Below are 20,006 nucleotides of genomic sequence, written 5' to 3'. Positions count from 1 at the left end.
GAGACAATCAACTCTTTCTCGAAACTCGGAACTTTTTCTCTTCTCTCTTCTCCCTCCTCGTCCTATTCTGCATTTCACAAGGGTTCTTGGTTGCTTCATTGGTCACTGGAACTTTACGACATGGCCGCCACAACATCGAGACTTTTATCGACTGCTTTGCCATGAAAATCATCCACCTTGTTGAAAACTTAGCATTGCTACTACACCCGGACGCAGGCCCGCACTGGATAGCCTCTAGTGGGGAGACGTGCTGCCGTTCATGCAGTTCCCAACTAAGGTTGGTCAGATGCATTTGTGTTTTCAGGGCGTCCCTTTCTTGCAGATGTGAAAGAACCTTCTCTTAACCCGTTGAAGCGTCTGAGCCACCCGCAGCCGCCTCGATGTCTTCGACTTCTCTTAAACTTGTGGCTCGTCCAAGCCAGAGAGTCAGGGGCGGACAGCCATTTGCTCCATCTCCAGATCATCTGCCATGTCGACGATGAAACATCATACCCAGAGTCTGATGCGAGGTTCGCCCGACAGCAACCCTGTTCTAAATACCTGAAAACCTGCATCTGATATGACAACGCATCCATGCAATCTGCCTAAGTCGAACAGTCCGCAAGCTTGACAGGTCGTAAAAGCAGGATGGTGGCGAGGTGAACTGTTTGCGGGCAATGTTGATCTCATAATGGTGCATGACAAAGTTTCAACGCCTTAGCACTGAGGCATATTTTCCCCTACTTCTTGTACTTGTATGTCTTTTCCTCTCCCTGTTGGCGGCTAACCTGCCTATCAAAGAGGTATATGTACTCACCTTCTCTGAAAGTTTCATTGAGGATTTCTTGTGGTCTTTAGTACGACGGGCAAACCACCCAGCCGAGATTAAGGCCCTGCATCGTCAGAACACCATTCCCCACCTGCCAGCTGTCTCTGCATAACGCTGATTGCGTCAATAGGAGATCTTTGCTCGAGACCCAGAGCAGAAGATCTGCCCCCTCCCGGGTCCAGGTCGGTTCCCAAAAAAACATGTCTCTCTGCAAGCCTCACCGGTCGCGCATATAAGCGGAGAATCAAGCGCAAGTCAGAGCCGAAAAGGACCATGACAGGCCACGAGTAGCTCTGGTACATGGGCAACTTTCTCATTCGACGGGATGCGCGGGGAATCTTCAAGGCAGCTTGTCGCCAATCAATCTCGATCTGCACAAGCCCCAACAAAGAGGAATCATGCTAAGAATGGGCCCGACTTCAAGCTTCCGTTAACTGGCTGCAGAGAGTGCCAACACATCAACACATTACGATGGCAGAAGAGCATGAAAAATGCTATCCTCCCGAGATGGACCAATACCCAGCCGCTCACTCAAAACCGTTTGGCCACTGTGGAATCTTTCTGCATGCCCCACGCAAGTGCCGCTGTCTTCGCGCTTGCTTTGCTGTCAGTGCAGGGTTCTCCTGTTATCCAGAGCATGAAATATGTGGGAATGCCGCCACAGTTCACCTGTAAAAGGGCCCAGCAATGTCGATGCCCTCAAATTTGCTGCTACCTGACTACATTTGCCCTACGAAATCCGCCTTGCCTTCAAGCCAGGCGACATCTTGTGAGCGGTGATACTGGTTGACAAGTGCTCGTTTGTTGTCAACATCTTGACCTTGTTTGGTGGTTTTCTCCTCTCTTCATTCTTGTTCAACAACTGGATGCACGGTCCATTGGGCTTCCAAGACGCTGAAAGCAACCTCAAATTGAAGCAGACATGCTACACACCGTCTACCTGGCCAGTATGTCTCATTCAGCACCTCGTTCTTTCGGTTTTGGTTTCGATACCTGGCCTGCCCATTTTGTTCCTGGCTTAAAGTGTCGACATCATGTTGGCCTCTCCATGTTTACTCTCCGCACTATATTGGTCGCTCAGGGGTCGGCCAGCCTTGCAGATGTGCCCAAACGAACAGCCGGGGAAGGTCTCCGGGAGTTTTTTGTTCGTCGATTCCGGACAGCTTGAAAGCTCCATCTCTTTCTTTCTCTCTGCCGTTCTCAGACGCTGACGCCCTCCTCCTCAGGTCTATGTCAGCGCCGGCGATGGCCCGAGCCTGCTTACCAAACATCCTATAGTCCCTCTGGGTATCGATGTGTTGTTCGAGTCAACAACCGTGAATACCAAACTCCTACGTATCATTCGTCGGAGAGCTCGGCCAAAGAAAATGCCGCTTTGATCGCCTTCAACATCTGCCGCAACTTCTCTGCCAATGACGGCATGTATCCGACTGGATTTGCCCATGGGGGCGTGATACAGGGCAATCCAGTGCCTGTTGGCTCTGGTCGTCATAGCCGCAGGGGCGGAGCCGACACCGCTCGAATGGAGTGCCGTTATGGCGATTCTGACAGCGCTGGAAGCCGAAGCGGAGGAAGCAGCCCTGATTGGGGCGAGTCTCGCCTCTCGAGCCCGATGCGCACGTCTCCATCTCGCCGAGTTGTCTACTCGTCGGACGCTGGCCAATACAGCAGACGAGCCCTGCCACGCTACTAAGCTTCAGCGGACGGCCCTGGAAAAAAGTTCACCGTGCCCTTGTCTCCGGGCGGGTAATGTCTTGCAAAACCGGCTTGTTCCAGATGTTTGTGCACGAACCTAACGACTTGACGAAAACATGACCTTTTCTGTTTGAGGGAGGGGCCAAAGCTTTCCTTTTCCATGATTCACGATGACACGACTACGCATTCTCCTGTGACGGTTGGCCCGTGGTTAGATAAAGAATTTTGCAGGCAACTGTGTGGTTCTGTGAGCCTTTTGATCTTGTTATCCCTCCCTTTGAAGCATGGCGGCTTGAAGAGCAGGTGGTGAGCTTTTGAGAGAGGTCTCAATCGACCAAAGTCTTTTGCCCGGAAGGATGTGTGAACGCTCTTCATGCTAGAAAGTTTTTTAGAGAACAGCAAAAATATCATGACACTTTTTCCCCCATGTTGACTGTCTTGTAAAGGCTGGATTTGGTCCACTCTCAGGTACCTTTATTCCGGTCTGTTCCCGGTTGGACGACCAGAAAGAGCTTGGTTGTGAGGTCATTGGGAGGTGCAGCAGATTGAGGAGTAGCGGAAAGAAAAGGAGGAGGAGAATGTCGGAGATCAAACATGGCAGAGAGCCAACCAGGCATGGTGGCATGGTGGAATGCTGGAAACGGGACCAGTAGGTTAGACAAGGGCAGCCTAGCGAACCACGCTGCCGCCATGGTGGTCAGTGAGTATAATATCGTGCAGAAAACCAGATGCAAGACATCCAGATATCCAGCTCACCGCCATATTCACTCAACTCATATATGTGGCTAGCCATTTCGTATTTTTGTATTGACCGTACAGTATTCTTCCTTCCCTCGTGACCCACTCCGTGATGTTCCGGCGTTGCTTCTGAACAATCACTCGACACATGTGCATCAATCCAGAACGGAGAGATGACCTTGTCAAAGTCCCTCAGACACTACCTCCCGACTCGGTCGTTGGCCAACCGATCCCGCATGCTTTATTTGCCGAAAAGTTCTTATCGATAGGATTTCAGCGATTGAAGGCAATCTCGGTGAATGTCATATCAACGTGGGCTGATTGAAAAGAAACGAGACAATGGCGACCAAGGAAAAGGTGGCATAGAACAACAGCTTGAGAAGGGTCCCCCATAAGATGTCCTGCGGGCAATGGGTGACTGCAAACAGCTGGACAGGTGAGGTGGGTGCATGAAGACCTATGAAGACATCACAATGCAAAAACCTACCGATATTAAGACTTCTTCTAGATGAATCAAGAAGATACAGCATCGCATATTATTGCACGTCGCTGGCAAGTTCGCCATATGCCCAAAGTTCACGACCTTCTCCAGATACGGGGAATGTAGATCCTTATCGGGGATGCCCAGGCCTCAGCCACCCCCAAACGGCCTCTAAAAGACCACCAGCCTCCAAAGTTGGTACCGAGGTGCCTGGAAGAGATGATTGGGGCAGAACTGTTCCGGCCCTGGCCACAGTGGCTGGAAGCTTCAACAAGCCCATGACGTCGTTTTGTTGATCACCATGCCACCAGGTGATGCTGAATCCTTGAAATGCGTGAAACCTGCGTTTGCCCTTGTTTCCTCCTCACAAACAACATCCCCACGCGTTGTAGTCTGTGCAAGAACAACTGGAGAGTACCACCAGGTCCGACACAATGCCAGTGCTACTTCGAGGGACTTTATAGCCTCGCGAGAGACGCCACCGAACCATGCGGGTCGCGTTGACGCTTGGGCGACTCGGGTCGGTTAAACCATTGACCCATGTCCACCGAGCGCTCAGTCTTCGACCTCCTGTTCTTGATCGAGGTTCATATCTCAGTGTCCGTACGACACCTTCCTTGGGCACGTCTTCCTTCACACCATTCGGCTGCAGAAGTGTCTCTCACGAACAAAAGGCGAAAGATCTCAATCAGCAGGGAGTCGATGATGCCCTCGCGGAATTCGACAATGCTTTGGCCAACGATGGAGAAAAGCAGCAGCGTACACCATGGCACCGTCAAGGAGCGGAAGAGCCTCCTGTACGGAGACAACGCTCTGCTGGCGCCATGACCAAAGGTCGGTAGATCTCTAGCATCTGGCCCCGGCCTTCTTACTGATTAGATCCGTAGGGAAGCTGCTCACCACGCCTTCACGACTGCTCAAGCTTGTTCTACCCTTGACAACATCCGACCACAATGACGACAGGAAAAACATCGCTCCCCTTGCGCTTCTTGTCCACCCACAACAACCGCTGTCTTACCTTGAACGCTTGATCCAAGCGGAATTGCCTAGAGTCAAAACCGAGAAGGGGGACGATAGATTGCCGTCCATATCCTTCCGCGCCATGGAAGCTGAAGGTGATGAGATCATGCCGAAGAACAAGACCCCAGAAGAGCAAGAAGAGGATCAACGTAAGGGTCCACTTGGGGAAGGTGGTGTTCAGAGCTACAGCGGAGCAGGCAGAGAAGGGAAGGGGGAGGACTCGGGCGACTTTGTAAGATGGAGTGCCTCGACAGAGATTGGCGATTTTATTAGGGATGCGGCTAGAGCGAAAGAATTTGAAGTCGAGATTGAAGGCAACCCACGAACAATCAAAGTGGCAGTACCATCTTTCAACGACAGAACCTTCTACCTGCGACAGAGGCTTCGCAGAATTTCAAGGAAGATTGCCGACCTGGCTGCTGTCAAGCGTGAATGCGATGTGGCCGCCCACAAAAGCGGGCAAAGGATCGCCCTCGGCGGATGTGGGATTTTGATAGGATATTGGTACGTGGTGTACCGCTTGACGTTCGAAACCGATCTCGGATGGGATGTCATGGAACCTGTGACGTATCTTGTCGGAATGGGAAGCATTATTGGTGGTTATATGTGGTTCTTGTACCACAATCGCGAGGTGTCATACCGTTCGGCGATGAACCTCACCATCAGCCGCCGCCAGAGCCGTTTGTATGAGCTCAAAGGCTTCGACCCTCAGAAGTGGGAGGCACTGATCGAGGAGGCCAACGCCCTCAGGCGAGAGATCAAGGCGGTGGCTTCTGAATATGACGTGGAATGGGACGAAACAAAGGACGAGCACGACGAAGCCGTGGTTAAAGCCCTGCGAGAAGAGCGCAAAAACGGGAACAAGGGCAAGTCGAAGAAGAACCAGGATGACGAAGACGAAGACGATTAAACGCCATTAATAACTGCCCAGTGGCCTGCCATGGAATCATACAAAAGGGATCAAACAGTATTACAAGGCCTTCCCGCCGCTTGGTTCTCGTCAGCGTCGAACATATTTGTCTCGGGCCGGGTCGAATATCTGCGAATCGTTGGAACCTGAACTCTGACCTGTATCATACAGAAACGACTCAGTGTCCAATGCGCCGAGAGGAGCAGGGCTGTCCTTACCTCCAGTACTACCCCCTTCACCAGCTCGACGATTTCGGTTGTTGCGAATATCCCGAGAGCGGAAGACACTGTACAGCAGCCATAGGGTCACCCAATTCGGAGCGTGCTCCCCAGTCGTTGCGCCTAGATCGAAGAGTGTTCGTTGGACGGTGCCGGGTTTCGCTTGTTGCCAGGTGTCGATGATTGCTTGCCGGCGACGGTCCGGGCGTATGTGGTGCCAAAAGAAGGGAGGCGTTGTAGATGAGTCGTTTCTTTTCTCGTCTATCAGACTTGTTCGATCCGAGTTCAGTTTGCTGTACACGGCAATGGCCTCGTCCTGTTTCAGTGGATCAGCCCCCATGGACGCTGCGGTTTGGACCATTTCCCTCCCGGGTATCCCATTCCAACATACTCTCATAGCGCGGTAGAATCCCTCATGGCGAGGATCGGTGGTGCTCAACCCCAGAGCCCGCATGAAGTCATCCTTGGGAGCTCTCGGTCCTACCGGTTGTCTTTGAGGCATTATTCTGGCAGTGAGGAAGGAGAGGTGGTAAAAAAGGAGCCCGAAATATATGTGCACGATGTGGTGACGAGTCTGTGAGCACAACGAGCGAGTGTCACAGACTTGACGACGTGAAGTTGCTTGAGCGCATCATATATATTGCAAAGCAGCTGAACGCCAAAGTCTAGGCGCAAGAAGAAAGCAAACACCGGCTTGATCTCCACATGTGGTTCAATTCAGCAATGCATTAAGCCCTGGGCTTTTTCCAGTTGGTCTTCTGGCCAAGATGGTTTTCAAATTCGGAGCTTCCGGCGCATCAGCAAAGGGTTGATGGATTCGTCCCGCGACGGCTTCGTCAAGCCTGAAGTCAAATATGCCCTTGCATTGCACACAGGCAAAGAGGTTAGCCAGTTTGACATGTTCTGCGTGTTACCGTCTTGAGCAAGGGCTCCTCGTGGCTGGTTATTGTGTGGAACTCTGGCAACGCCAAACCGGACGACGTCCGTCATGCCGCATATTCCCCCATGCGTCGCCTTGTTGCATGGGGGTAGATGAGTGTGTGCCAGGCCTGTTGGGAATCCCAAGGGTCCCCAAGTGCATGTACCAAAATTTCAATTCACCATGACGAGGGCCCTGGCTGATAGGGCCATAGTGCTGAGCCTGCTGGGAGATGGGCCATTTGAAACGCCGGGCTGCAGCAAACACAAAGGCACAAGTTCTGTCCTTGTTTCATGCGCTGGCTCAGACTACACAGCACCCATCCACCACGCCCAGGAGGGTTGGGTACGTTGACTGTTGGTCGATATACCTCCGATTGTCAGCCAGGGTCCCCCAAGCCTTCTGTCGGTGATGGTCACTCACTCCCACAATGGTTGGCCCGACCACTTTTCAAGGCCAATATGACAGCTGCCGTGTCACAGGCCGCTTCGCCCACAAGGCATCGACAAACCTTGAACCAAGGTTTGCATCGACTTTTTTTCTCCAGCCGGTTTGGACATTGGGCAGAATGGCGCCGATCCCAGCACGCAGCATGTTTGCTACTTCGGAAACTAAATTAAGACATGCATAAGGAGACAAACAAATACGAGACGGATGCTTCTGGACCCCCCGCCATCTAGAGCAACGATTGAGATCCATGACGGTGGACGGTTGACGGCAGTACGTCAACTTTTGGGGGTCACGCAATTTGAGGGCTGATATCAAGGCCGCCATTAATCTGTGTCTGATCCAATGCCACCGGCCATTTCCTTCGATTCGAACATCACCTGACCCTCAAGGCCCGTGTCCCGATCGAGGACCCCTGTAGCCCACAAACTTTCGCTGGGAAGTCTTTCCCGCTTTCGCCTACTGGCTTAGCTGTTCGGATGTGCGACTTGAAGCTCTGCCGAAGTGGGAAAGACTTGTTCAAAGAATTGTTCCATCTCTGTGCCTCTCTGTGCCCCGCTGTGGGAAGGCAGCCTTCCTACCTTGCTGTCGTGCGACCTGTCAAATGTCAACCGGCTGTACGAGGCTTGGGACATGGCTCATATCCACTGAGCTGCTGGTTCTCCGTTAGGCTGTCCCACCAACAAAAGATTTTATCCCTAGGAATCAACGACAACGTCACCAGAGCAGAGTCTCTTGTGGGCGGTCTGCAGCTGGAACTCTCCCTCTATTCTCAGCCAGATACGTCTTCGAACCTGTGGAGACTTTACTCTGGCTGTGGGGTGGGGAGCTAGACAAGCAGCCACGCTCCTCGCTGGAATTCTCGGTCCTATCATACGTCGGCCAATCTTGACATATTTGCAGAGCGAATACACTCCTGATAATATAACCCTCTCCTGCTTGTATCTGAGGCCGACTAATTGAGATACAAGGAGAGAGACATGCCCCGGACGAGCTGACATACAAGTTACATATGTCTGCCCACGCTGTCGTGGAGGCATTTTTGGGCCAAATCATCACCCACGACACTTTGGAAATAGGACGACTGGCGGAACCGCAAGGCTGCCTGCAGTCTGATAAAAGTTTCCTTCCATGACTCGTACAGAGTAGGCCGTTTGTCTGGGCTCTGTTCTGGAACCGTTCGCCCCATGGATCACGAAATCGGAAGGGGAGTCTTGTCCTTCGGGGAATTTGTGTTGTGAGTCTGGACAGTGGAATCAGCAAGCAGTAGCGGTGACCTTGGGAAGAGAACAACGCATCTGGGACGTGAGACAGGCAGGCTTTTGGTGGGTGGAGGGTGGTGTGTACTAAAGAACCCTTGACTGGACTCAAGCGCGGAAACGGCCCAGGTTGAGGCGAGTAAGTTGGCAGTAGTTCGGCGTTTGACCATCTTTATCCCTTTTGGACAGGAGGGAGCAAAGAAGAACTACTGATACAAGCATTTTTGTCCACCAGCATGGTTCTAGTTAGCACGATACGGCAATATTGCCCGTTCCTGGACAACAGCCTTGCAAGGCTGCGGCCAGGCACGCCCAGGATAGCCCTACCGAGTATACCAAGTAGAGCCCCTCGAGCCCTACCCACCCTGCCACCCTGCGAACTCAGCCACCTACCGGGGCGAGGGGTAGCACCTGAGTTTCTGGTTTCAATTATTGCAGAAATGCCTCAAGCGAGGTGTTTCGACCTTGCAGGCCCCCAAGTTTGATCTGCGAGCCAACTATCTTTGTCCCGCGATGGCGTCGTATGGCGTACCATGTAATTATGTGGAATCATGTGTCTAATGCTGGAGCCGAATTGGTTTTACATTGGCACTTATGCTTGACTTGTAAATAAACAATCCATGACCGAGAAACTTCACTTCTCCTTCCCCGCCCTCTGTCGAAACCTTCTTACCTGCCCGTCTTCCGCGCCTCACGAACTCCGCCTCATTCCTCGCTCCCCCTGCAACACCAACCCCTCGGGTCTCAGGGACTTCGGCTTGCCTCTTCCGACTCGGCCTCGCTTGATGGAACTATGACACCCTCGCTGACCATCCCCGTATTCCTCCTCAAGACTCGATCCCAACCCCATGATGCTTACGAGGAATACTTTGCTGCTGCGTCCTCCAGCAGTAACGGCAGCAGCAGCGAGGACCACGCCGGTCCCAACTTCCTCCCTGAATTCGTCCCCGTCCTAGACCACCGGGCAAACACCAAGAATCTAGGTGCACTAGAGGAGCTGCTGAAGAGGGGGAAGTTGGATAAGCAATATGGCGGCATGATCTTCACTAGTCAGCGGGCGGTCGAGGCTTGGGCCGACGTGGTCAAGAGGGTCGAGCGAAGTGCCGAGCGACCAGGGGACGATGATGAACCTGGAGGCGAGAGTGCTTCAGGTCGGGACCCGGGCATTGGTACGGTCTGTTTCCTCCTACGGCCCCCAAAGACGAAAGAGGGGACTTTGTTTTCGAGGAGGGGTTGATGCTGTGCGTATGTGTGTGTGAGAACTTTTGGGCTGATGTGACGCCAGACGTCCAAGACCACGACAGACCACCACGACAGCACATGCGCCTCCGCAAGCCTCTTGGATGATGACTTTACGTTTCCCCTCTACACGGTTGGCCCCGCCACCTCGCGCGCCCTGAAGACGCTCGTCGTCGAGTCCTCATCCCTCGAGTCGTCGCCCTGTGCTAGCCTGCGCCCCTCCGTGTTAGGCGAGGACTCGGGCAACGGGGAGAAACTTGCCCAGTATATCCTGTCGCACTACAACGCCCTGCACTCGCGGAGACTCTATACCTTCTACGATGCGCCGAGACTACCCTTCACTCCGCTCATTGGACCTCCACAGGGGGAGAGGGTGGACAAAGGCGACGCGCGGCTGCAAAAGAAGCCCCTACTCTTCCTCGTCGGGGAGCAGAGGCGAGACATCATCCCCAACACGTTGATGGACAGACAAGGCAAGTTGGCGCCGGATGAGCGGATCCAGGTGGACGAGGTCGAGGTCTACACCACGGTGGTGGTGGAGTCGTTCTCAAACGACTTTCAAAGGAGGATCGCCTCATGCCACCAGGGTGCCGGTGCACAGAAGACCGCGGTGGCAGGTGTCATTGTCATTGTCGTATTCAGTCCCCAGGGGTGTGAATCGATGCTTCGGTCACTAGGGTACATTGATGAAAGTCAGGCGCTGACTGAGTTCGCAAAGACGAGGTGGGCAGAGGACAATCTGGACCATCACCAGTCCGCCACCTCGCAGCAGTACGCGCACGCGCAGACGCCGAGGTACGTTATCGTCACCATCGGTCCCACGACACGCGACCATCTCCGGAACAAGTACGCCTTCGACCCGGACGTCTGTGCTGCCAAACCGAGCCCAGAGGGCGTAGGTCGGGGTTTGACCGAGTTTCTCAAGCAAAAGGGATTGGTATAGATGGATGGATACTCTGCGAGGTGTATAGATACAGAGACCCAGACCCAAGATAATATTTATATCAATAACAAGCATATCTTCCTCTCCACTTCTGCGTGTTCTGGTCTCTCCCGCTCCATAAGCAACTGAGAAAGGTAGATTTATAGAAAAGCACGACAAACAGGTAGTGGTGATATCAATGGGGGATGTATTCATTTCTGAGAGAGATAGATAGATGCATGCCCAGCCGTGCCGTTTAGATCTACACGTCTGTCCTTCTTCTCTCTATACTCGGCACATGCATGTACATACCTCGTATACGGATGTAGTTGAACCACATACGGAGGTACGAGGCTACATTGATCGATACGTTTGCCCCCCCCCCCCCTCTCTTCTTTTCCTCTCTTGACCCTTTCTTTTTCTTCGCAATCCCTTTCGTCCAGCATTGTTGGCTATGACGCACACCACTTTTACCACCCTCTGACTCTGGGGGTCTCTTGCTCGATTCCACTTGGAAAGGAAAAGGGGGATGGTGGGATGGGGCGGGCAACCGGTCTCTTGAGTCTTGACTGCTCTTGTTATACGCAAGCGATCAATCATGCATGCATGCATGGGAACATGGGGAGCATGGTAAATATGGTAAAATGGGAAATGGGTGGCTGTTAGGGCAGGAGAAAAAGTAGAAAAGACCGAAAAAAAAAAAGGCAAGAGCGAAACAGAGGAGGAGACGGATAGAAACGGCTCTTTTCCCAAAGTCTACGTTATTGCTGCTATCGAGATCACCACCACTTCTAAAGAATCTTCTAAAGAATGGTCTAGAGAATGGCCTTCTCACTCACCCGCCACCTCCCCTCCTTCGTCTTGACGACCTTGCCGTCCCGGCGCAGTTTCTCCAGCACCATGAGCAGCCCGTTCTCGGCCGGCTGCCACAGGTTCTCCGGGTAGTGGCGGTAGATGACCTTGACCATCTCGATGCTCTCCCACTCCTTGCCTAGCACGGTCTCGCCGCCGCCGATGACGTCCTCGTCGTCGCCGTCGCCGACCCGCGTGATGGTGTCGTGCACAAGCGGCTCCGCGCCTTGGGGCGCCGTCGTCGTGCCGTGTTTGAGCACGTTGAGGGCCTCTTCCTCGCGCATGCGCCGGTGCGCGACGTATTCGTCGATCTTGGCGACGGCGTCGGAGATGACGGCCCCGTGGCCCGGGAAGGCTCGTTTGATGCCGGTGTTGCTGTCGCGGGACTCTGTCTGCGCAGCCACCGCGTCAACGACCCGCCGCTTCATCAGCTCCAGCGTCTGCAGGTACAGGTGCAGATCTTCAAACACGGCTGTGCCGTGGCCCAGAACATTGTCCGCCGTGAACAGTGCCCCCACTTCCGTCGGGTCCGGCGACGAGGTGATCTGGAAGACCATGTGGTCTTTGGCGTGCCCTGGCGTGTGGATGGCCTGGATCTCAAACGGCGTCGACGTTTCCGCGAGAGGGGTCGAAAAGGTCTGGCCGTCTTGGATGTCGTGCACGCGCGAAGGGTCGATCAGTCCGTCAGGGTTCCACGTCGGTTGGTTCTTGTAGACCTTGACCGCTTCCCCGGGCTGGTTGAGTTCTTCGCACAGCTCCTCAAGGTCCTTGACCCCGCCCAGGTGGTCGTGGTGCCAGTGCGTCAGTAGACACGTCGAGACACTTATGGGCGTCTCTTGGGCGGTCAGCACGGTTCGTAGCGTCTCGATCCATTTCTTTTCGCCCGCGCCCGTGTCGATTAGTATGCGACGGGGTCCCGTCCCGAGCAGGTATGTATTTGTGCCTTGAAGGGTGAACTGTTTGGGAGCATCGGATCAGCATACGCATACGAAAGAGGAGGCAATTGATCACATGGCGAGGGACATTTCCCCCTTCTTCCCTCCATAGAGTTGTCCCTTTTCCAACGCCAGATAGAAAAAATGACAAGGAACCACCACCTCTCCCACGGACAGACACCCAAAAAAGGAGAGAGAACCCCTCAATATGACAGGATTCCCGACAGGGACAATTCGAGAGCACAACTGACTGACCTTGCTTGGATTCCCGCCCAGAATGCGGACGATATTCGTGCTGATCTGCTCCCAATCTGGGAGTTCTGGTAGAGCTTGTGCCATGACACGTCTTGGGCCTCGAAATGCAGGTTTGGTGCTGTGATGCAAGTGTCTCAGTCCGGTGGGAAGTCTGCGCATATAACTAATCGTGTTTTTGGGGGGAATCGAGGTTGTGGGAGATTTCTCTCGTGGCTGGCCCCAATCAGCACTATTTATGGTGACTGGCTTTTTTCCTCTCCCAAGAGATTTTGATGCGAAGGTGAGTTCTGGGACAGGCTGGTATTATCTGCAGCCTGGAAGCACCCGGATCTGTATGTCGGGTTTGTTCGGTAGGGTGATTGACACGCGTACGCGGATAGCCGAGAAGAGGGTAGAGGTTGATGGTCAAGAGAGGGTCGTTGTCTATCTCGGGTACATGTATTCACGCCATCTCACCCTGTGGATGCCGTCTCGTTCGTACACACAAGTTCGCCGCAAAAAAAGAGGTCGTGAACTAGAGAGCTTTTGGGAAGGTAGCCTGAACACCGAGAGTAGGGATTCGTCTTAATATATGTAACCAGTGACAGAAGATACAGCGCATATCGCAATCACCGTCGAGCAATTGTTAATCGGTTGTTTCTCCACATGCCGAGGTTCACAAGGCGCCTTTTTGTCAGTCATCATGACATCAAATGCTGCTACACAGCCTCGTCAGGGCACGGGATGACTGGGTGACTGGGTGACTTGCTACAGAGCACGTTTAGACGCATACATATGTGTGACCTTTGAAAACTGGTGTGCATTGGTATTTCCGCTACGAAAAGTACATAATATCATGCTGCCATTCAGCCAACATTCCAACCCCCCAATACACGATTGATTTCCTTCCGACCTCGATCCCACGACTTTCAGTCTTCCATCTCGATTTTTCGAGGGGCTTCTTGGACCGACCCCGTTCCTCGTGCCGGTTGTGTCCGCATTCAACTGGCATTCTGTACAATAGTTCCGTCTTCATCCCCGACGAATTTCATTGTCTTAGATTTTATTCGGCATTTAGCGGGAACCGTGCTTCTTGGCCATAGTGTTCAGGGCACTGCCGTTCTTGAACCATTCAATCTGGCCTTCGTTGAATGTGTGTTGCAATTCGCAATCCCATGCTTTGCCATCCTTGGGGTGGACTCTCATCGTCACGGGCTTGCCGGGTGCCAGGTCGGTGATCAACAAGTCAACCTTGTCGTCAGGGTTGATCTTGTCGTAGTCCTCGGGGTTGGCAAAGGTCAAGGGTAGCATGCCTTGCTTCTTCAAGTTGGTCTCGTGAATACGGGCGAAGCTTCGGGTGATGATGGCAATACCACCAAGATGTCTGGGTTCAAGAGCAGCATGCTCTCGAGAAGAACCCTCACCGTAGTTCCAGTCTCCAATGACAACCCACGGGATCTTTTCCTTCTTATACCAGCGAGCAGTGGCAGGGACGGCATCCCATTCGCCAGTCTTGAAGTTCTTGACCTTGTTAGCTTCACCGTTGGCAGCGTTGATGGCACCAATCAGCATGTTGTTGGAAATGTTGTCGAGGTGACCACGGTACTTCAACCAAGGACCAGCCATCGAGATGTGGTCAGTGGTGGTCTTGCCCTTGGTCTTGATCAGGATGGGAAGGTCGAGGAAATCTTTGCCGTTCCATGGCTCGAAAGGTTGCAAGATTTGCAGACGGTCGGATGTTGGAGAAACTTTCACTTCCACCTGGCTACGCTCCTCTGGAGGGGCTTGATATGTGTCACGGCCCGGGTCGTATCCGTTTCGGGGTAGACCTTCACCACTGGGTGGCTTGAGCTTGAACTCCTTTCCATCCTTGTCCTTCAGTGTGTCGGTCAAAGGGTTGAAGTTGAGGTTTCCTGCGATGGTCATCGCTACAACCATATCTGGAGACGTGACGAACGAGTGAGTGGCAGGGTTGGCATCATTGCGGCCGGTGAAGTTTCGGTTGTAGGAGGAGATAATCGAGTTAGGCTCGCCCTTCTTGACATCCCTTCGGTCCCATTGACCAATGCAGGGGCCGCAGGCATTTGCGAGGATGACGCCGCCAAAGTCCTCAAGAGTCTTGAGCTGACCGTCTCGCTCGATTGTTGCGCGAATTTGCTCGGAACCTGGTGTGACAGTGAACTGCAAATCGTTAGCGGACAGTGTCATAGTCACAGGGTGAGGCTCATGACTGCTGGTGGGAAATACATACCAAAGCCTTCGCCTTGATGCCATGATCCATAGCATCCTGAGCGATTGATGCTGCTCGGCTCATATCCTCTGCGACCATTAGTCAGCTTGTGTCGCTGTCGAGAGATCTATGACCACTCCAGTAGTGGACAATTTTTCAAAGACTCACCATATGAAGAGTTTGTGCAAGAACCGATCAGTCCAACCTTCAACTCCTCGGGCCACTTGTTATCCTTGACTGCCTGGGAGAACTTGGAGATGGGAGTGGCCAAATCTGGCGTAAATGGACCGTTGATATGAGGCTCGAGTTCAGAGAGGTTGAGTTCGATGAATTGGTCGTATTCGGCGCCCTCATCCTCGCGAAGCTCAGCAGAGTATGCCCGAGCGAAGTCACCAATATGCCTGCGTTTGGTTGCAGCCAAGTAATCGTACATGCGGTCGTTGAAGGGGAAGAGAGAAGTCGTTGCACCGATCTCGGCACCCATGTTGCACTGTATATAGTCAGCATTGCAGAACGCCGAGCGGTCGATGTTATGTGGTGCTTACGATGGTGCCCATGCCGGTGCAGGAGAGGTTATTAGTGCCAGGACCTTGAAAAAGTATTAGCATGATACCACAAAGTATACTGGAAGAACGCAGGATTCAAAACATCATGACTGATCCCGGCATTTGAGGGGTGGTATCCATCTGGGAGAATTGTCTCGTTTGTTTTCGTTTGAAACCTGCGACCCAGTTGGGCATTAGGTGAACGCCGTGCCAGACTCGTTACTTGGGCAGGTTGAAAATTGCGCGACCCAGTTGGGCATTGGGTGTACGCCGTGCCAGGCTCGTCACTTGTATTCCATCGGTTCGGTTCGTCCAGGTGGTATTAAAGTAGTGGCAACCAGAAAGGGGATTCACATCCTCGCCGGGATTTTAACGGGGTAATGTAGAAAGAGTACACGTACCGTGATATTCGACAATCGCTCTGTAGATAGGTCAGAATACAACGGTACAGCCAGAATATCAGAGGCAATAATGACTTACCCAGTGCCGCCCTTTACCGTCAAGATACCGGCCACCTTGAGGATGATATCTGAAATCCAAGATCAGCACAACATCAATGAGGAGGCGCGGCTTTCTCACCTTTGGGAGAAGTCCATCCAGACATTTCACCGGTCAGCTTGACACCAATGACCTTGGGGGCCTTCAGTTCCCATGGCAGATTTGCCATGACATCAACCGCGTCGGCACCGCCGACACCAATTGCTGCCATACCAAGACCACCACCGTTAGGAGTATGGGAGTCAGTTCCGATCATCAAACCACCAGGGAAAGCATAATTTTCGAGGATTATCTGATGGATAATACCCGAGCCAGGACGCCAGAAGCCGATGTTGTATTTGGCACAGGCAGTCGACAGGAAATCGTAGACCTCCTTATTGATATCCTTGGCTCTTTCCAGATCCTTGTCTCCGCCAACCTGGGCTTCAATCAAATGATCGCAGTGAACGGTGGTCGGCGTAGCGACTGAGGGCATGCCAGCGGACATGAACTGCATAATAGCCATCTGGGCGGTAGCATCTTGACATGCTACTCGATCAGGTCTGAGTTTGAGGTAGGAAACTCCTCGTTCGAGGTCTTGTCCGTGCGGGTCGTCCAAATGTGAATACAGGACTTTCTCAGCATATGTGAGAGGTCGGTTAAGTCTGCTGCGGACGATTGCTAGGTTCTCCGACATCTTTCTATAGTAGCTGTCAGCGCCGCTGATGTGTTTTTGGGTACTGAATCTGAAAGCAACCACTTCCAGTAGCGCCGGGAACTCACTTGTAGTTGATGTAGTGACCTTTCTCCCAGTTGGTCATCTCAACCTGTATCGGGCTGTTAGGATCCTCGAATAAACCACTTGTGCAAGGTATAACTTATTTTTGCTGAGCGGATCGTCTGAGACGGTAGCATAACCCATCCTGGATACTCGCAAGGGCTGTTTTGGACTGTTAGTGAGCTGTTTTTGCTCCCGGATCGAGATGGGAAGAGTACTAACAGAACCAACTTTGGCACCCTAGTTTCGAGATACATGTCAGCAAACGCTTGTGGGCAGTAGCAAGAAGCATAGCAATAATTGTGTCGTTGCAGCAACTGAAAAGGTTGCGAACAGTGCTATGATGCAAGCAGAGCACTTACCATGCGGGAGGCCAGGCGGCCCAGAGGCCTCGTGGACATCATGTTGGCGACAATACTTGATCTCTAGTAACAGGTACAGAAATCCCAAGCTCGGTGTAGAGCTGGCAACAGGATCAAGAGAGAGTGGAGAGGTGAAAAGAAATAAAAGAAGCTGTGGACGGAGATGTGGATGGGTGGGAGGAGTTGTTGCAAGCTCCCAGGGTGCAAAGGTGCAGCGCCAATCAGCCTCGGGCAAAGAGGGCAAAAGGCACGATAAGCCTGGGACGACGTCAACTGCGGCAATGATCAATGGCTGCAGCAACCACTTCTCCTCCTCATCTACGCAACGATCGATGGGCTGCAGAATATTTTTTTTCACTCGAAGAGAGTTCCAGAAATTCCAACAAAATACCCTTAGCCCTAGATATATACCATGCTTCCACCAGACCGATCTTGCCGCACAACAAACCAGCGCCTAAAGCATTCCGAAGCTCCTACCTAGGCAATGTGCTCCACCGCTACCCCATGCTCCGAGCAAATGCCTCAAGCCTGCAATTTTTCTTCTGGCCTGCAGACCTTTCGTCTAGCCAATCATGAATGATGTAATTACCTCGTCGAACCAGATGCGCGGGAAAGCCCCCTCGTTACCGCTCTTTCTTTTTCAAGCACCCTTGAAGAGTTCCATATACGGAAGGGCTCTCGATGATGTTTCCCAGCGTCTTTGACCGCCTTAATCAGATCTCGCAGCGCTCAATCTGGCGTAATCGGAAGAGCAGGGTATGTCATGTTTTCCAAGCTGGTGAGGCGAGCCCAGAGAAGACAACATGAGGTCCAATGCATTGTCCCAGATTTAGGGGCCAAATGATTGGTTGGATGAGCCAGTCCGAGAAGAGCCCCGGCAGATGCCGCTACCTTGACCCAGTCGGCATCTCGCGCTTTTGTTGGCGGAGGCTTGGCACCCACTGTGTTGGGCAAGCCAGGCAAGCCTTTGCCGCAGAAGTTGCTGTGGCCCCTTCCAAAAGAATTGTCGGCCCACAAACATTGCCATTCCGCCTGTGCGCCCCAAAAACAGCCTCGCATGTACATGGTTTAGTATTTCTCGCCAGCGGAAAACTCATGCCGAAAGCCTTGCGGATTGATCTTCGGGAAATATCATGGGTAGCATCAAACGCACCAAGACCAAACGTCGCACCCGGTCCGTACAAATGCCCTTGAAATAGTTATCCTCTAACCTTTGTATTATAGCGACCTTGATCTAGTCAAAGCCGACCTCAAATCACCCCGGCATCTCGCTTTACACAAGGGCCTTAAAGCCTCCGAGGACCTGCCCGGACTGGGCGCCTTCTATTGTGTCGAATGCGCCAAATATTTCTCAGACAGCCACAATCTGAACGAGCATAGGAGAGGGAAGAATCACAAGAGACGGTACATGCCATCCTTTGACGCCATGAAGCGACCTGACTGTGGAATAGTGTCCGAATGCTCAAGGAGGAGGTACACACCCAAAGACTTGCAGATGCAGCCGTAGGCTTGGGCACAGACAAACGTCACCCTCATTCCTCGGAAAACGTTCCAGACAACGAGACTATGAAAGACGTGGAACATTGAGATCTGAGCTGTATTGATCCAGATGCACTAGAATTCTTGATGTCCTCATGTGAACGACCTTATGACGAAACTATGCGCATTCAAAACCGCCGAAGACACGACTCTTGTCAGAAGTAATCCATCTGAATGAGCATGTCGAGCCAACTGAACTGACACCATTTGGTTTCAACTGTTTACATCTCGGTCTAATCATTGATGGTTCCCCAGAAAGATCATGATCCTTTCGTATGCATACCACTATCGAAGGTTAGTAGGGGATGATGATGGGACCAGAGAGCGGCCTACCTGGACTGCATTTACGATGAACGCTCTCAAACTACAGATGCTAATTCCGCGATAGAAGCCGCCCATTCCGGAGATTTGCCAAATGTCCCGAGCGATGGTCAAACTTGTCTTCGCTTGGGCGCCCGCCGTGTTGGCTCCCGGAAGAAGCCTTTGGCACTCTGTGGCTGGGGAAGCCTGCGTCTGGAGACGGGTTTTGATGATATCCAGAGGATAGATGGATACCCAGGTGACGACTCCGGCAATACCGCCACTGATTAGAACTTCTGCAGCAGTAGGAGAAGCGAATGGATCGGCTTGTCGAGAAAGAAGTAACCGCTTAGTTAGCTCGTACGACCAAAAATACCAGCCATATCCCACGGCATCTCGAACAGCAGTGATTGTGCCTCCGTAGTAGAGCCCTCGAAGCCCACCATATTTCCATATTTCTTTAAATACTCCATATGAAGAACCTTGTCCATCCACGATAAGCTGGGCCCTGCATTTTATGAGCTCTGACGGTGCGGAGACGACAAATGTAGCGAGTCCTCCAATCGCGCCCGCCGCCCAAATCTTGCTCAAATCAACGCCAGCCAGCTTTGTGTAGTCAAATATGCTTGGATCCATCAACTTCAGGGACCGGTTGTATGTCATGAAGAGTATAGAGTTCAATGCGCCATAGCCTAGAATGGGCGCGGCAGCTCCTCTGAACAATGCTGTGACTCTCTGAAGACGTTGATTCGAGTCATGCTGCAGTGTCGGTTCTGCAACGACACCACTAGTGCCTGCTTGAGCGGCGACCTTTAGGACATCGAGGCGATTACCCACCAATATCCCCAATGCCCCAGAGATATAGCTAGCCCAGAAGTCTGCCGACATCTTGAGCCCGCAGTGAGAAGATGGGTGAGCTCCTTCAATCGAGGACGGTTGTGATTCTTTGGATTTATATCATGGTTTGCAGACGATGACCTGTAGATAAACGACACTCCTCCAGATTGATGTGATGGCCTCGCATTATTTGGTATGAAAAAACGTACCAGAGCGTTGCCCAGCTGTCTTTATCTTGAAAATTGTTTGCGTCGACGAGGT

At 52.5% G+C, this 20,006-nt stretch overlaps 8 protein-coding genes across 8 annotated transcripts; 4 read left to right on the top strand and 4 right to left on the bottom strand.

Annotated features, from left to right (window-relative positions):
- Positions 1 to 1,730: 1,730 nt before the first annotated feature.
- Positions 1,731 to 2,501, top strand: Z517_11862 (uncharacterized protein; the record flags this gene model as incomplete). Its single annotated transcript, XM_013423445.1, has 2 exons — positions 1,731 to 1,755; positions 2,035 to 2,501. 2 exons carry the CDS (start codon positions 1,731 to 1,733, stop codon positions 2,499 to 2,501), a joined length of 492 nt encoding a protein of 163 aa, XP_013278899.1.
- Positions 2,502 to 4,210: 1,709 nt separating this feature from the next.
- On the top strand, positions 4,211 to 5,652 carry Z517_11861 (uncharacterized protein; the record flags this gene model as incomplete). The annotated part of the gene is made up of 2 exons (XM_013423444.1): positions 4,211 to 4,556; positions 4,610 to 5,652. The coding sequence occupies 2 exons, from the start codon at positions 4,211 to 4,213 to the stop codon at positions 5,650 to 5,652; spliced, it is 1,389 nt and encodes a 462-aa protein (XP_013278898.1).
- A 90-nt stretch (positions 5,653 to 5,742) lies between these two features.
- Z517_11860 (uncharacterized protein) lies at positions 5,743 to 6,372 on the bottom strand (the record flags this gene model as incomplete). The annotated part of the gene is made up of 2 exons (XM_013423443.1): positions 5,743 to 6,186; positions 6,262 to 6,372. The coding sequence occupies 2 exons, from the start codon at positions 6,370 to 6,372 to the stop codon at positions 5,743 to 5,745; spliced, it is 555 nt and encodes a 184-aa protein (XP_013278897.1).
- A 2,916-nt stretch (positions 6,373 to 9,288) lies between these two features.
- Z517_11859 (uncharacterized protein) lies at positions 9,289 to 10,677 on the top strand (the record flags this gene model as incomplete). Its single annotated transcript, XM_013423442.1, has 2 exons — positions 9,289 to 9,669; positions 9,781 to 10,677. 2 exons carry the CDS (start codon positions 9,289 to 9,291, stop codon positions 10,675 to 10,677), a joined length of 1,278 nt encoding a protein of 425 aa, XP_013278896.1.
- Positions 10,678 to 11,471: 794 nt separating this feature from the next.
- Positions 11,472 to 12,782, bottom strand: Z517_11858 (uncharacterized protein; the record flags this gene model as incomplete). Its single annotated transcript, XM_013423441.1, has 2 exons — positions 11,472 to 12,464; positions 12,699 to 12,782. 2 exons carry the CDS (start codon positions 12,780 to 12,782, stop codon positions 11,472 to 11,474), a joined length of 1,077 nt encoding a protein of 358 aa, XP_013278895.1.
- A 969-nt stretch (positions 12,783 to 13,751) lies between these two features.
- Positions 13,752 to 17,108, bottom strand: Z517_11857 (aconitate hydratase, mitochondrial; the record flags this gene model as incomplete). Its single annotated transcript, XM_013423440.1, has 9 exons — positions 13,752 to 14,858; positions 14,929 to 14,996; positions 15,076 to 15,397; positions 15,453 to 15,496; positions 15,854 to 15,873; positions 15,933 to 15,981; positions 16,032 to 16,630; positions 16,713 to 16,756; positions 17,070 to 17,108. 9 exons carry the CDS (start codon positions 17,106 to 17,108, stop codon positions 13,752 to 13,754), a joined length of 2,292 nt encoding a protein of 763 aa, XP_013278894.1.
- Positions 17,109 to 18,202: 1,094 nt separating this feature from the next.
- On the top strand, positions 18,203 to 18,576 carry Z517_11856 (uncharacterized protein; the record flags this gene model as incomplete). Its single annotated transcript, XM_013423439.1, has 2 exons — positions 18,203 to 18,243; positions 18,294 to 18,576. 2 exons carry the CDS (start codon positions 18,203 to 18,205, stop codon positions 18,574 to 18,576), a joined length of 324 nt encoding a protein of 107 aa, XP_013278893.1.
- Positions 18,577 to 18,845: 269 nt separating this feature from the next.
- Positions 18,846 to 19,796, bottom strand: Z517_11855 (uncharacterized protein; the record flags this gene model as incomplete). The annotated part of the gene is made up of 2 exons (XM_013423438.1): positions 18,846 to 18,893; positions 18,942 to 19,796. The coding sequence occupies 2 exons, from the start codon at positions 19,794 to 19,796 to the stop codon at positions 18,846 to 18,848; spliced, it is 903 nt and encodes a 300-aa protein (XP_013278892.1).
- Positions 19,797 to 20,006: the final 210 nt, after the last annotated feature.

This window comes from Fonsecaea pedrosoi, assembly GCF_000835455.1.
Source record: "Fonsecaea pedrosoi CBS 271.37 unplaced genomic scaffold supercont1.8, whole genome shotgun sequence".
Lineage (NCBI taxonomy): Eukaryota > Fungi > Ascomycota > Eurotiomycetes > Chaetothyriales > Herpotrichiellaceae > Fonsecaea > Fonsecaea pedrosoi.
The sequence above is the reverse complement of the archived record's forward strand: the minus strand, read 5'-3'. Positions and strand labels throughout refer to the sequence as shown.